Source organism: Pelodiscus sinensis, chromosome 1 (genome assembly GCF_052426305.1).
Source record: "Pelodiscus sinensis isolate ZL-2025 chromosome 1, ASM5242630v1, whole genome shotgun sequence".
Lineage (NCBI taxonomy): Eukaryota > Metazoa > Chordata > Testudines > Trionychidae > Pelodiscus > Pelodiscus sinensis.
This window is the reverse complement of record NC_143052.1, coordinates 350,297,600-350,313,300: the sequence shown is the minus strand read 5'-3', so window position 1 is coordinate 350,313,300 and position 15,701 is coordinate 350,297,600. Positions and strand designations below refer to the sequence as shown.

Genomic DNA, 15,701 nt, shown 5'->3' with positions numbered 1-15,701 from the left:
TTGCACTGATCAACACTGAATTTCGTCTGCCATTTTGTTACCCAGTCACCCACTTTGTGACACCCCTTTCCATACCTTCTTACTCTCCTTTGTGAATGAGCATCTTGAGTAATTTTGACTCATCTGCATATTTTGCTGCCTCACTCTATACTCTGTTCCCAGGTCATTTATGACTCTTTGAACAACACTGGTCCCGGTTCAGAACCAAAACAACCCCAACATTTACCTCCCCATTCTGGAAAGTGACCATTGATTCCTACCTTTGTTTCCTATCTTTTAACGGGTTACTGGGAGTTTCCCACTCATTCCATGATGGTTTCCTTTCCTTAAAGGCCTTTGGGGAGAGCCCTTGTCAATCCATTCAGAAGGTCCATGTGATATTGTCATGGTCTCACAGGTTGTGCCCACACTTGGCCTGTTGGTCCCCGGGTGGAACCTCCCTTTCAGCGCCACAGCTCCTCCTCGGGGACTCTGCTGCAGTGAGACAGCCCTGTCTCAGGCAGTCTTCCTCACTCCGGGGGTTCAGCTCCACCTCCCGGATGGAGGCTCTCAGGCCTTCAGCCTGTCTCTTCCAGGAGCCCCCTCAGAGTTCACTCGCCCTGAGGATTTCACTCCCTGAGGGAATCGCGCAGCCCTGTTCTCCGGACTGGAGCGACTCTCAGCCAGTATCAAACTGGAGGGCTTATTGAGCTTTGAATGCAGCAAAGGCTCTCTGAGGCCTGCAAACCTGGCTTCCCTCAGCCCAGCACGTCAGAGTGTTCCCTGCAGTTAGGTGGGCTCTCCCTGATGAGAATGTCTGCCCCAGGTCTAGGTTCACCCAATCCCTAGGATACAAGACCTTTTGTGTTATGCTGAGTGGGAACTGAAGCAGCGTAACACAATGGGGAGTCAGAACAAAGCCAGGCTGCACCCATCCCCATGGAAGGCAGGGAATCCCCATCAGATCACAGCAAGGGAAGAAAAAAGGGAAGCCATGTGTGGGGCAGGATATTCCTGCTGCCCGCGAGTGAGGAGTGTGAGCCCGTGCTGAGATGCAGCCTCAGTGGCAGGTCAGGACAAGGGCAGAGTTTGTAAGTGAAAAGAAAACGTTTGGGTCCCCCTAGAAACAACTGTAACCCCCTTGTATCACCGTGGGTTACTGGGGAGCAGGCCACACACACCTGTGTGCCGGGGAGCCGTATGTTTTTAACATTGAAAAAGGTCCTGAGTTCCACCGGGGAGGTGTTGGATAGTTGGGGATCCCCGATCCACCCCCTTGCTGAAGTCCCTTGCTGCTAAAGGAATATACAATGGTGGTGCCTCCACCTAGCTGGCCCTATGCACACTGAATGCTGTGCCTTGGGAAACTCCAGGAAGCACCTGAATTGATGACATTAGAATTAACACTCTTTTACTCACCCACTTAAAGCAACAGGGCCTAACAGACTAAAAGTGAATACAATCACTTCACAAAGGACACAGACATAAAGGACACTCGTCTAACTGGCCTTTACCCTGCTCCCATTCATTCCATCTCCCAGACTGCACTCCTCTGGCTCTCACAGTCCCAAACACTTGCTGGCGTGGGAACTTGCAGATCTACAGCTGGAGTGGAGCAGCTGCCGGTTCTGCAGGCCCTTCTGACTAAAGGGTGACTCTCAGGTCACTAGCGGAGGTGTTGTCAGGAACGCCAATCTTGACATTTGAATTGTATAGAGATACTTACCTGCTTCTTCCTTTGTGCAAATTTAAACCAGGAGATGGAGAAAGCAATATGAAGGAATCCGACAGAATGATGCCTAGAAGGAATACTGGGCATGGGACGTGACTAGAGAGATGAATGTACATTTCATGGTGATCAGGGTATTTTTCTTTGTTTTTGTTGTTTTTATTAAGCTTCTCTGTGTAAAATCCATGTGCTCCACCGCCCCACCACTTTCACTAGCTAAGCTGTATCCAGAGATATTCTGTTCTCTGTATTTTAGGTAACGCCTAGTGACCTAGTGTGCTTTATTAAAGATTTCTTTGGGTGTTTTAGTAATACAATATTTTTTAAGGCATTGATTTGATTCTTACATCCTGGGAGGCAACAAAAGGTCTCTGTATGTGCCTGCCTAGCCTGAGAGGTCAGCTATTAAAGACACAGTGTGTTTTCTGTGCTTCCTTTTGTTTCTTTTTTTGAACTCTCCTGTGGCTGAAGAGCTTGGGGTACGCCTGGGGAAGTGTTCCTTCCTGGGGTTTCAGGGATCTTTTAAAAAAATCACTTGATGGTGGCAGCCTATTTTCCAGAGCCAGTGCATCCGTGTCTCTGGGGAGTTTTTCTGTAAGCAGAGCCTATAGAGCAGGGCTGGGGAACCTCAGGCCTTGAAGATGGATGCAATCCTCAGCTTTCTTGGATCCATCTATCAAGGCTCAGTGCTCCCTCTCGCAGCTTTGGGAAGTCCACGCTGGAAATCCAGACCCCTCTCCTGCCATCCCCCTGCAAGGCTGGAGCACACAAAATCTACCACCCTGGCCCCACTCTCGGCTCTGGTGTGTGTTGGGAATGTGGGGAGGGTCTTTCTCCTTCTCACTCAGAAGCGACTTAAGCATTTGTTTTGGTTTGTTTTTGCTTCTCACTTGTGTGCGGCTGATTTTACTCTGGGTCAGTGGCCTCCAACCCAAACAATGTTCCCCACCCCTGCTATAGAGGCAGGGGATTAAAGGTCTTGTGCGGGCCCCCATCTTCTGCACTGGGAGTGCCAGAGAGGGAACAGGCCAGACAATTGTTATGAAATCTTATAAAAAGGCCAACACAATGCACAGCACCATGTTGATACAAAAGCGAGGATCTGTGCACGGGATCTCTCTGGAGCAGGGCAATGTTTGCAAATGGGAATGTTCTTTCTTCACTGCCATCCTTGGTATAGGCCACATACACCCAGAGAAGCCGACACACCCCATTTGAAAAAGTAAGGAGTAGATTATGGCTCCTTCTGGCCTGGAAACTTCTAGATCTATGAATCCCTGTCTTGCAAGGATTGTTACCTCAGATTCAACTTGTCTAATTTACTCCTCAACAAGGACAGATGCTGACCAAGAAGAAACAGGACAGTCACAGTACATCTGGGCTGTATGGTCTAAACCACAGGGTTCCCAAACTGGGAGGCGTGCCCCCCTGTGGGTGTGTGAAGAAATTCCAGGGGAGGCGCAAGGCAACCCAGCTTCCCCACCATCAAATTTTGCTGTCCCACTCAGTTCCTTTTTTTTTTTTTTGCTCACCAAGTTTTCCTGCTATTTTGGGGGGGGAGGGTCATGAGGGTTTTTCAAAAATCAAAAAGGGGGGCACGATGCCAAAAAGTTTGGGAACCACTGGTCTAAACCAAGTCCCATTTTGAGAAGTCTAAAAATTGTCCCACTCTTCCAATTCGCAACAACACCCATCGTGCTAAGGTGTGATTGCCAAGCACATCCCATCGGACACCCCAGGCTCATCTCTTTGGGGTATTTTTGTCCAGTCCTAAACCATCACTGCCAGCGTCATTAATGTAGGAAGTTTATAGTCAAATACCACATGCTCACTGCCTTGTTTGCAGGGATGAGTCATGTACCAGACTTGCCACTCCCTGACTCCTCTTACGTGCCCTATCCCTTCCAATAAACCCCTGCCCCCCTTCCCTTTCCCTGATGCTCTGCCTCCAACCCAGCCCAGTCAGCTCTTGTTGAGATCAATACAGCAGTTCAGGTCGCTTTTGCAAGCCATTGACTCAACACCCTCCCTGGGATACACATCCTGGGAGCAAAATATGGAAGGCCTGGAGCTCCTCAGAATACAATGACCCAGCTCTGGATGCCTCTTTGAACAGGCAACAGAATTTCATTGAAAGGGGAATTGGCGGGGGGCAGCCTTGAGTGAAAACATGAGGAAAGGGAGACGCCTCAGGGGAAAAGGATCCAGGATTGATTATTGGGCCATGTCTTCACAAGAGTCTTTTGTCTCCTGTGTCACTAGCCCTGGAGCCGGGTCATAAACTGAACCTTCACTTGATGAACACCCTGATGACCTTCACACGAAGGTGTTTGCTTTTCACGCTGTACACAATTGGGTTCATTAGGGGTGGAATCATCAGGTAGACATAGCCCACAAAGCTCTGAAGCAAGTGAGAAGAGCTGTTCCCGAATCTGTGTAGCACAGACAGCCCCAACATTGGGGTGTAGTAGAGCATGACAGCGCAGAGGTGGGAAACGCAGGTGTTCAAGGCCCGGAGGCACTCCATTCGGGACGCAATGCCCAGCACTGTTTTGAGGATCATCACATAGGAGAGGAAGATGAGCAGTGCATCCAACCCCACGGTGGAGATTGCAACAAACATGCCATAGATGCTGCTGGCTCTTATGTCTGAACAAGCCAACTTCATGACATCCTGGTTTAGACAGTAGCAATGGGACAGGACATTTCGGCAGTATTGATACTGTTTCAGAAGAAGGGGGAGTGGGAATGCTATAACCAAACCTCTTACCACAAACACCAGCCCCATCTTGGCTATTCTTGGAGGGCTCAAGAAGGAGGCATATCTCAGCGGGTTAAAGATTGCGATGAAGCGGTCAAAGGCCATCAACAGGAGCACAGAGGATTCAGTGATTGAAAGCAAGTGAATGAAAAACAGCTGAGCAAAACAGGCATCCATGTTGATCTCCCTAGAGTTAAGCAGGAAAAGGCCCAGTATTGTCGGTATGGTGGATATCGATAAGCCAAGGTCTGTAAGAGCCAACATGGAAAGGAAAATGTACATGGGCTCATGGAGGCTTGGGTCTGTTTTTATAAAGAATATAATGGCTGCATTGCCTACTATTGAAATAGCATACATGATGCTGAAGGAGATAGCGACCCAGAGATGGGCTTGTTCATGGCCAGGTATCCCAGTGAGAAGGAACACCGCAAATTGCAATTGGGTGTCATTAACAGCGGACATCCTATACCGGGCAGGTCCAAGGAGTTCTGACCTTTCCTTCCTGAAAAGAAAAACATCAGGAGACCAGATGCTATTTAACATGACATCTTTCTGAGCTGAATGGACATTGAAAGACTCCCATAAGGTTGTGGAAAATCAGACAACTTATATTTGCATTTACACCCACAAGTGACACATATTTTCTGGTTTAAATAAGTCAGATTTAAATGGTCCCATGACATTGAAAAACAAATCTTCACTGCTGTAATTGGATTTTCAGGGTAGCCATAAAAGCATCCAGTCCCTCTGTGAATCCTACTGAACTCTCTGCTCCTTTCCTGTCTTGTGTCTCTGAGTTCTGCAGCCTATTTAAGCTCCCTGTGGTTTTACAGTTGTGACCTTCCCACAATCACCCTTTCTGGGCCTCCAGTTCTGAGTATGTCCCCTGGTGAGGTGTGCAATCACATGGCACATGCATGGGGAAAAGTCAATGTACAGAGTTGTCCTCCATTGTAGCTATCAATAAATGAATTTCATAACCTCATTATATGCATGTTTTTTTAATTGTCTTTACTCCTAAGAGTTCAAATTAAGCTTGTGCTTCTTTGCAGAAAAAGGGATAAATCCTTAGGGCTGAATTGTGAATTCAGTAATATTCAATGTCAACTATATTCATTGTTTCAATGCTGAAACAAAACCCAGCAGTTCTTATTTCTCAGGGCTTTTGGGGATATCTAGCACAGGCTGTTCATGAGCTGATTGAAAAATTACAGTAGAACGGCACAAAAGAGGGCTTTTTATGGTCTAGGTACACCTCCTTCTACGAGGAGTAACTCCTTTTTGCTTAAGAGCTTTTGTGCAAAAAGATGTGTGTGGATGGGCAAGAGGGGGTTTTATGCCAAATTGCGAATTGAAAAAAGCCCAGGTGCTCTGGTGGCTACTCTGTGGATAGCGATCAGAGCTTTTTTGCAAGAGAGCATCCATAAAGTATGGGCGCTCTCTTGTGCAAAAGTATATCTCTTTGCCAATGAACTTTTGCAGTGTGGACACGCTCTTGCGCAAAAAGTTTTTGCACAAGATCACTTCTGCAAAAAGCTTCTTGCGCAAAAACCCTGCAGTGTAGATGTATCCAAAGAGATGATTTCTCAGGATAGAGTGAGACTAAACTGCAGTTTTTGTCATCTGGATTGCTTCAGAATCTAAAATCATAGACTCCTAGGAGTGGAAGAGACCTCAGGAGGCCATCGAGTCCATCTCCCTGCCCAAAGCAGGACCAATCCCAACTAAATTGTCTCAGCCAGGGCTTTGTCAAGCTGGGATTTCAAAACCTCTAGGGATGGAGATTCCACTCCCTCCCTAGGGAAGCCATCCCAGTGCTTCCCCACCCTTCTAGGAAATGAGTTTAGACTTCCTGCACTGTAACTTGAGACCATTGCTCCTCATTGTGTCACCTGTCACCACTGAGAACAGCCTCTCTCCATCCTCTTTGGAACCTCAGTTCTGAAGACAAAACAAGCCTAAATCCCTCCACCTCTCCTCGTTGGTCTTGTGATCCATTCCCTTAGCTTTTTGGTTGCCCTCCACAGGACCATCTCCAAAGAGTCCACTCCTTTCTGTGGTGGGGGGGCCCAGAACTGGATGCAATAGTCCAGATGTGTCCTCAGCAGTGCTGAATAAAGGGGAATAATCCCTTTTCTAGATCTGCTGGCTATACACCTCTTAATTCACCCTAATATACTATTAGCCTTCTTGGTTACAAGGGCTCACTGTTGACTCATATCCAGTTTCTCCTCCACTGTAATCCCCAGGTTCTTTTCTGCAGAACTGCTACATAGCCTGTGGGTCCTCAGCCTGTAACAATGCTTGTCCCAAGTACAGGAATCTTCACTTGTCCTTGTTGAACCTCATCAGGTGACTTTTAGCCCAATCCTTCAATTTGTCTAGGTCACTCAGGGCTCTGTCCTTGCCCTCCAACAAAACTAACTCTCCTCTGTAGCTTGGGGTATGTCTAGATTACATGCCTCTGCCGACAGAGGCATGTAAAATAGCATACCCGACATAGTCAATGAAGCGGGGATTTAAATATCCCCAGTTTTATTAAAATAAAAATGGCCGCCACTCTGTGCCGGCTCAGCTGATTGTCGGCACAGCACGTGAGTCAAGATGCAGATCAGTAGACAAGGGAAGCCTTTGTCGACTGCTTGTGTAAACCTCGTTTCATGATCAGCTGAGCTGGCACAGCGCGGCGTTCATTTTTATTTTAATTAAGCCGGGGATATTTAAATCCCCCTTCATTGACTATGTCGGGTATCCTATTTTACATGCCTCTGTTGGCAGAGGCATGTAATCTAGACGTACCCTTGGTGTCATCTGTGAACTTGCTGAGGGTGCAATTCATCTCCTTATCCAGGTCATTAATAAAGATGGCGAACAAAACCGGCCCTAGAACCAACTTTTGGGGTACACTTCTTGAAACCGACTGCCAACCAGACATCATGACATTTATTGAAACAAGTTAAATATGACAATCAAGCCAGATTTCTATCCACCTTACAGTCCATTTATCCAATCCATACTTTCTTAACTTGCTGGCAATTACACGGAGGGAGACCATATAAAAAGTTTGGTAAAGTCAAGGTAGATCTCATGCACGGACTTCCCCATGTCCACAGACCCAGTTACCTAATCACAATAGGTTGCACCATCTCCACCGTTATTAAGCTGCAAGTCTACAAACAAACATTCAGTAACTTTACTTTCATCAGATTAACAGCTGACTGGTTCTCCTCTGGTGCTCGTCTGTCAGTCCATAGTATTTGGGGTGGTGACAGGCACTGCGGGAACTGTCTTAAACATTGATTCCCAGGGCTCTCACTCTGCAGTAGAAAATGACCCCGACACTGTTACTCAGGCATAATGAGGCCCTCAGCCTGTGAGGATCCTGGGCCCAATGGGAGCCTGGGGTCAGAGAAGTAGACAGACCATTGGTTAAAACCCTCTGATTCTCCAATGTTCCATTTTACTCCTGCTGCTCAGACAGACCCGTGTTTTGGTTCAGGAAGGCTGGCTGGTCACTCGTCTCTCTAATCACCGCCTCCTACGGGAAGAACCACAGAGGCCAAACCTACTCACAGCTTCTGAGCAAGGACATTCAACCCGCAGTGCGCTGTGAGACGGGGCCAGTCTGAGGGTGGGAGGAGTCTGACATCTGTCACTCAGAGACCAGAGAGGGGCAGCAACAGGAAGAAGCGGTTGAAACAGTGAGGAAACAGCGGTTACCACAGAGCTTTGCAGCTCTGAGTTCCTGACTTCAAAATTGAGCCAGAGAGTAAAACCATTGAAAATGTATTTGCTGGTTACATTTTCTGGAGCAAATAAACCTGAGGTTAATTGGGAACTAGCCCCTCCTATTCGGTAGGGTCTCCCTTTGTTCAGTTCCCAGCAGGATCAGGCCCAGAGCACATGAAATGAAACCTCTAGAAATGAGAGACCTTGGGACTTCGGGGGCTTAACACACTGAGCCGGCTATGAATATCTAATCTCTGTGTAGTTTGAACATCACACCATGAGCATAGGCAGAGGTTGGGGAGGGTTCCCAGGCTACCTAGCGCTACCTGCCCTCCTGCCTCATCACTGAGTCACCCCGACAGCCCAGCTGAGTCCTCTGCCACTACACAGAACAGCTGCCAATGCAAACAGCCTGCAGCCTTAGCCCTGCACTTGGCATGTTACAGACAGTGACACCTGCCAACGTACCCAGTTCCTGCTAGAAGGGAGCCGCTGGCACCAGAGATCTTCACCTTGAAGCACAAGGAGTCACCGGAGAGGTTGCACGGGCAGCAGGCAGTGTGTGTTTAGATAGGGAGGCAGCTGCCTTTATGCAGCATGTTTGTACATTCCCATAGGACCACTTGACCATCAGGGAACCTCAGCTGCTTGGCTTCGTGCACCAGCTTTAACCCCACCATGGCCAATTGCAAATGGCAGGAGGGCAAATCCCAGGGGATGGAGATGATGCTAAACAACTGACCTGCAGCACCAACCCTGCTGCAGGCTCCGTTCCTGGAATCCAGGCTTAGCAGCCCTGTTTGTGTGGGTCTGATTAGTCCCATGGTTTCTTCCAGGGTGGCTGAGTGGTAACAGTGATGCTGCCACAGCTGTGATCTTGCTGAATTAGTGATGATGATGATGTTGATCACAATGATAATAATAAAAAACCCGATGAGCCCTCAGCTGCTCCCTTTCCTGCATTACAAACCCGAGCTGCAAGCAGGAAAGGTTCCGCAAGGCTCCACACAGGAAAATGTCCCTCCGGTTGTTCCAGAGTCCCAAGGGATGAGAAGCGGGACCCAGGATCCAGGGATTCCCAAACTTATGCACAAAATTCCACTGGTGCATAAAATTCCACTAGACTCAGCCACCCACTATCTCTGGGCCTCCACAGCTGCTCTAGGACCCTCGCTAGCTCCCGGCTAGCACAGGCTGGTCAGAGACGTGCTACCAAGGCCTGTCACAGTAGCCACTTCCTGCTGGCCCTTGGCACTGTGCAGGGAGGAGGGGGCTGCACAGAGAGGGGAAGGCTGGTGAGAGTCGCTGAGGGGCCCAGTACCCATCCACACCCTGGTGTGGCAAGTTTCAAACTTCCCATCCCCAGAGTGCAGCCACTGAGTCCATCTGTGCCACCTTTATGTAAAAGAAGAGGTAGATGCGAAGCGTCCAATTCGCCTTGGGGATCCAGGCGATGGCCGCTGGGCAGCCTCAGGGCAGCTGAGCCTGCAGGGAGAAATGACCCTTTTCTTATGGAAACTCAGCCCGAAAAAAGTGAAAGAAAAAGAAACATTTTAGTCTGGGTGAAAATTTTTCAGGGAGTGAAAAGAGAAGCCTTCTGCTTCCCAGCCCAGCTCCAGCTCTACCCACACACCTCTGTCCCTCATGCCACAGGGCCTAGACTGCAGCACTATCTTCTTGCGGGGAGGGATAGCTCAGTGGTTTGAGCATTGGTCTGCTAAACCAAACCCACAGTCATGAGGTCAATCTTTGCAGAGGCCATTTGGGACAAACATTTGTCAGGGATGGTACTACATCCTGCTGTGAAGGCAGGGGACTTGACATGATTCAATGACCTTTCAAAGTCCCTTCCAGTTCTAGGAGATAGGCAATCTCCATTCATATTTTTTATTTTTTATTTTTTTCCTCCCCCTCATGCAGCCTCCAATCCAAAATAACCCCCTCAGGTGAGCATATATATCAATAGCAGTGGAGACGTGTAGCTCCTCAAAAGAACATAAGAACAGCCACACCGGGTCAGACCAAAGGTCCATCTAGCCCAGTGTCCTGTCTGCCGACAGTAGCTAGCGTGGGGGCTTCCTTTTGCTTATTTTAAACCTGCTACCTATTAATTTCATTGGGTGACCCCTAGCTCTTATGTTATGGGAACCAGTAAATAACTTTTCCTTATTCACTTTTCCACTCCATTCATGATTTTATAGACCTCTATCATATCACCCCTTAGTCTCCTCTTTTCTAAGCTGAAAAGTCCAAGTCTTTCATCTCTCTTCGTATGGGTCCCATTCCAAACCTCTAATCATTTTTGTTGCCCTTTTCTGATTCTTTTCCAATGCCAATATATCTCTTTTAAGATGAGGTGACCACAGCTGTATGCAGAATTTAAGATGTGGGCATTCCAAGGTTTTATACAGATACAATAAGATATTCTCTGTCCTATTGTCTATCCCTTTTTTTAATGCCTTCTAATATTCTGTTTGCTTTTTTGACTGCTCCTGCACACTGAGTGGAAGTTTTCAGAGAAACATCCACAATGACTCCAAGATCTCTCTCTTAAGTAGTTGTAGCTAAATTAGCCCTCATCATTGTGTATGTGTAGTTGGGGTTATTTTTTCCAATGTGCATTACTTTACATTTATCAATTAATTTTCAGGTTCCATTTTGTTGCCCAATCACTTAGTTTGGTGAGATCTTTTTGAAGCTCTTCACAGTCTACTTTGGTCTTCATTACCTCAAGCAGTTTAGTATCAACTGCACATTTTGACACTGTGACAGAGCGACATGATCCCACACTCACAGCCAGAGCAGCGCATCCATAAAGCCGGAAACGCAACCAGACGGCTGGGGGCAAAATGCAGGGGATGCGACAGAGGAAGAAGCGTCCACTGCAGCCAGTGGAATGGGGGCGGGGGGAGGGTGGGTATGAAGGAACACCCGCACACCTCCGCAAGGGGTGGGCTGGGCAAGGAATGCCCTGACGTGGCCGGAAAAGGTGGGGTGAGCCAAGAACGGGCCCTTCAAGAGTGCACAGCAGAGTGCCAGGAGGGAGGCGGGAGGAAGGTGGACTGGTGAGGGGTGAGCCGGGAACCAGCTGCGCGGGAGGAGGCAGAGGCCAGGAGCCCACAGTGAGACTCCAGAAGGAGGGAATGGAGGAAAAGGAAGTAGCTCAGGATGGGGCCGGGAGCTATTGGCCGGGCTGGCGAGTTGAGGGCAGCAGCCCCGTCAGTCAGCATAGGGGTGAAGGGTCCCTGTAGCCTTAGGATACTGGGCTGAGACTCAGAAAGAGGGAGGGCCCAAGTCTCCCTTTCCCACCAAGAAAACCCCCAACTCCATTGAATTTGGCCCCCCCTCCCCCAGTCATAGGCGACACAGGTGTCATTCAGCACCAAGGGCATCGCAAAGCTCACAAAAAGGGGTCCCTTCCTGGCTGTCCTGACCTGACTGGGGACCCCAGAGAGAGGGCAAGAATAAAGAGGTGGTCGGGAGCATCCGGAGAAAGGGCGTGGGCTACACAACCCCCTTACAGACACCTCACTGTTTACCCCTTTCTCCAGATCATTTATAAATAGGTTGAACAGGATTGGTCCCAATATGGACTCTTGGGGGACTAGTTACCACCCTCCATTCTGAAAACTTATCATTTATTCCTACCCTTTGTTTCCTGTCTTTTAACCAGTTATCAATCCACGAGAGGACTTTTCCTTTTATCCCATGACAGCTTCCTTTGAGCCAGTCTTTGGTGGGGGACCTTGTCAAAGGCCCTCTGGAAATCTAAGTACACTGTATTTACTGGATCCCCCTTATCCACATGTGTCTTGTCACCCTCAAAGAACTCGAGTACATTTGTAAGAGTGTCTCTCACCACCACCACCCTGTGTGAGTCTGTCCTCCCTCTCTGGAAATCTATGGAGGCCCATTCACATCTCTGGCAACTTTAACCTTTGGCTGGAATCTTGGCCCCACACTGAACTATGTCTCCCCCGTTTTGGGGGCTCGCGTCTCCACTTATCTCCCCAGAACTTCCCTCCACTCCCCACTGCCCTGCTTTTTCCATAGAAGCAGGCTTTTGTTCTCTTTGCCCTTTCCACTGATCATACCAGCAAGAGGAACCGGGCCAAACAACTTCTTCTGAAAAGAAATACTTCTGGTGGCAGGGAAAGGGCTTAAAAAATTGACTGTCCATACCCAGAGAGGACCTGTGGTCACCCCACCACAGATGTCACCTGGTATGGCTACAACACCCCTATAACAGCGAGATCCCATGGAAAAGGCTTGTCTGCAACAACCCATCCATCAGAGGAACAATATGGCTGTGTCTACACTGGCAAATTATTCAGGAAAATCAGCCGCTTTTCCGGAAAAACTTGCCAGCTGTCTACACTGGCCGCTTGAATTTCCAGAAAAGCACTGACGATCTCATGTAAAATCATCAGTGCTTTTCAGGAAAAATTATGCTGCTCCCGTTCGGGCAAAAGTCTTTTTCCGGAAAACTGTTCCGGAAAAGGGCCAGTGTAGACAGCACAGTAGTGTTTTCCGCAAAAAAGTCCCGACCGCGAAAATGACGATCGGGGCTTTTTTGCAGAAAAGCGCATCTAGATTGGCCACAGATGCTTTTCTGCAAAAAGTGCGTTTCCAGAAAAGCGTCCTGCCAATCTAGACGTGCTTTTCCGGAAATACTTTTAACGGAAAATCTTTTCTGTTAAAAGCATTTCCGGAAAATCATGTCAGTGTAGACATAGCCTATAAGAATATAAGCTTGACCATTTTGAGTCAGACCAATGGTTCATCTATTCCAGTGTCCTCATCCAAGGTGCTTCAGAGAGAATAGACAGAAAAGGAGAATTATGTCGTTCCTGCTCTGTCATTGACTCCCATCTTCTGAAAGTCAGAGATTTTGAGACACCCAGCATATGGGGTTGTGTCTTTGACCATCCTGCCCAATAGCCACTGACGGACCTATCTTCCATGAACTTACCTAGATGGTTTTTTGGAACCAGTTATACGTTTTCCCTTCTTACCATTCCCTAGCAAGGAGCACCTCAGGCTGACTAGGTGTTGTGTGCAGAACTTCTTCTTTTTGTTTCTTTTAAACCTGCTGCCTATTAACTTAATGGGTGACCACTGGTTTTTGTGTTATGTGAAGGTGTGAATAAGTGTTTCTGACTCACTGCTGCACACCACTCAGGATTGTATAGACCTCTGTCTTATCCCCACTTAGGCATCTCTTTTTCAAGCTGAAAAGTCCTAGTCTCTTTAATCTCTCATGATGTGTTTGCTGTTCCATACCACTAAGCATTTTATTGCCCCTCTCTTTACCTTTTCCATTATTCATATATCTTTATTGAGATGAGGTAACCAGAACTGAACACAGTGATATTTTCTTACGTGATACCAATCCCTTCTCTAATTATTCCTCACATTCGCTCTTCTGGCTATGTCTACACTCATGGCTTCTTGCACAAGTATGGCCGTTTTTGCGCAAGAATCCTCAGAGCATCCACACTGCCTGCCTGCTCTTGCGCAAGGAAATTTACAGTATAGCGTGGTAAGAGAGGGCTTCTTGCACAAGAGCTGTGCTCTTTTTTAACAGGTGTACGCCCTCTTGTGCAGGAGCTCTTGCACATGAGGGCAGTGTGGACGCTCGGCAGGGATTGCTTGTGCAAGAAACCCCTATGGTTAAAATGTCCATCAGAGCTTTCTTGCACAAGAGAGTATCCACACTGCCATGGATGCTCTCGTGCAAAAGCACAGCGCGCACATGGCAGTGTGGACGTTTTCTTGCACAGGAAGCCTCCAGTGTAGATGTAGCCTTCGAGTTTTTCCCCCACTGCTGCTGCACCTTGGGTGGTTGTTTTAGAAAACTGTCCACGATGGCTCCCAAATCTCCTTCTTGAGTGCCCATGCTGCTTTGGGGAGTTATGGACTCACCATCCTCCCTGGGATGTACAATCTGGAGGCAACATGTGGAAAGTCTCGGGCTCCCTGGCTCTCTGGCCAGCTCTTACCATGGCCCAGCTCAGGATTCCACCCTGAACCGGGAGAAGAGTCACAGTTAAAGGGGAATAGTCGAGATGCAGCCTTGAGCAAAGAGATGAGGAAAGGGAGGCGCCTCAGGTGAAAAGGTTCCAGGATGAAATATGTGTCCGTGTCATCACAAGTGTTTTTTGTCTCCTGTGTCACCATCCCTGGAGGCAAGTGATGAACAGACCCTTCACTTGACAAACGCCTGGATGATCCTTGCACGAAGGTGTTTGCTTTTCACACTGTACACAATTGGGTTCATCAGAGGTGGGACCAGCAGGTAGACGTAGCCCAGGAGAATCTTAAGCAAGTGGAAAGAGCTGTCCCCAAATCTGTGTAGCACAGCCAGGCCAATGTCTGGCACATAGAAGAGCAGGACAGCGCAGAGGTGGGAGACGCAGGTGTTCAGGGCCCTGAGGCTCTCCGTGCGGGACGCAATGCTCAGCACAGTTTTGAGGATCATCACATACGAGAGGAAGATGAGCAGCGAGTCCAGCCCCAATGTGAAGACTGTAGTGAACATGCCATAGATGACATTGACAGTGATGTCCGCACAAGCCAATTTCATGACGTCCTGGTGCAGGCAGTAGGAATGGGAGAGGACATTGGCTTGGCAGTATGGGAATCGTTTCAGGAGGAAAGGGAATGGAAATGCTACGGCCACCCCTCTTACCACAAATACCAGTGCCAATTTGACTATTCTTGGCAGGGTTAAGATGGAAGCGTATCTCAGTGGATTACAAATTGCGATGAACCGATCAAAGGCCATCAGCAAGAGAATGGAGGATTCGATTTTTGCAAGAAAATGGATGAAAAACAGCTGGGCAAAACAGGCATTGAGGCTGATCTCCCTGGAGTTAAACAAGAATATACCCAGTATCGTTGGTACGGTGGCTATCGATAAGCCAAGATCTGTGAGGGCCAATATGGAAAGGAAAATGTACATTGGCTCATGGAGGCTTGAGTCTGTTTTTATAAAGTACATAATGACTGCGTTTCCTACTATCGAAATAGCATACATGAAGCTGAAGGGGATGGAGATCCAGAGATGGATGTCTTCGTGACCAGGTATCCCAGTGAGAAGGAACACTGCAAATTGTGATTTGGTATCATTGACAGGTGTCATAATGCACTGGGCAGGTCTAAGCAGCCTTCTTTCCTAAAAGAAAAAGAACAGGAGACTAGATGATATTTAACACAACATCTGTCTGCCCTGAATGGAAGCTGAGAGACTCCCAGGTGTTTGTGGAAGATCCACAAATGTATAGTTTTGCATTTACACCACTGATTGGAAATCAGGCACTGCTGAACTGGATCAGAGCTATAACCTATGCATGTTAATTTTCAGAGGCCAGTCCAAGATGCTACTGAGGACAGCAAAGAAACCCTGCAATAGGCAGCTAAGAGATAATCTTCCCCAAGGAAACTTTTCCCGAACACCTGCTAGTGAGACATATTTTCTGATATAAATCGGGACTATTTAGA

At 48.0% G+C, this 15,701-nt stretch overlaps 2 protein-coding genes across 2 annotated transcripts; both read right to left on the bottom strand.

Annotated features, from left to right (window-relative positions):
• Window positions 1–3,998: 3,998 nt before the first annotated feature.
• On the bottom strand, window positions 3,999–4,931 carry LOC102463696 (olfactory receptor 51G2-like). Its single transcript, XM_006113133.3, has one exon. It carries the CDS (start codon window positions 4,929–4,931, stop codon window positions 3,999–4,001), a length of 933 nt encoding a protein of 310 aa, XP_006113195.3.
• Window positions 4,932–14,406: 9,475 nt separating this feature from the next.
• On the bottom strand, window positions 14,407–15,342 carry LOC102463943 (olfactory receptor 51G2-like). Its single transcript, XM_006113134.3, has one exon. It carries the CDS (start codon window positions 15,340–15,342, stop codon window positions 14,407–14,409), a length of 936 nt encoding a protein of 311 aa, XP_006113196.3.
• Between the last annotated feature and the right edge of the window lie 359 nt (window positions 15,343–15,701).

Coding starts and splice junctions, on each gene's coding strand:
- LOC102463696 (XM_006113133.3), bottom strand. CDS start 4,931: ATGTCCGCTGTTAATGACACCCAATTGCAATTTGCGGTGTTCCTTCTC.
- LOC102463943 (XM_006113134.3), bottom strand. CDS start 15,342: ATGACACCTGTCAATGATACCAAATCACAATTTGCAGTGTTCCTTCTC.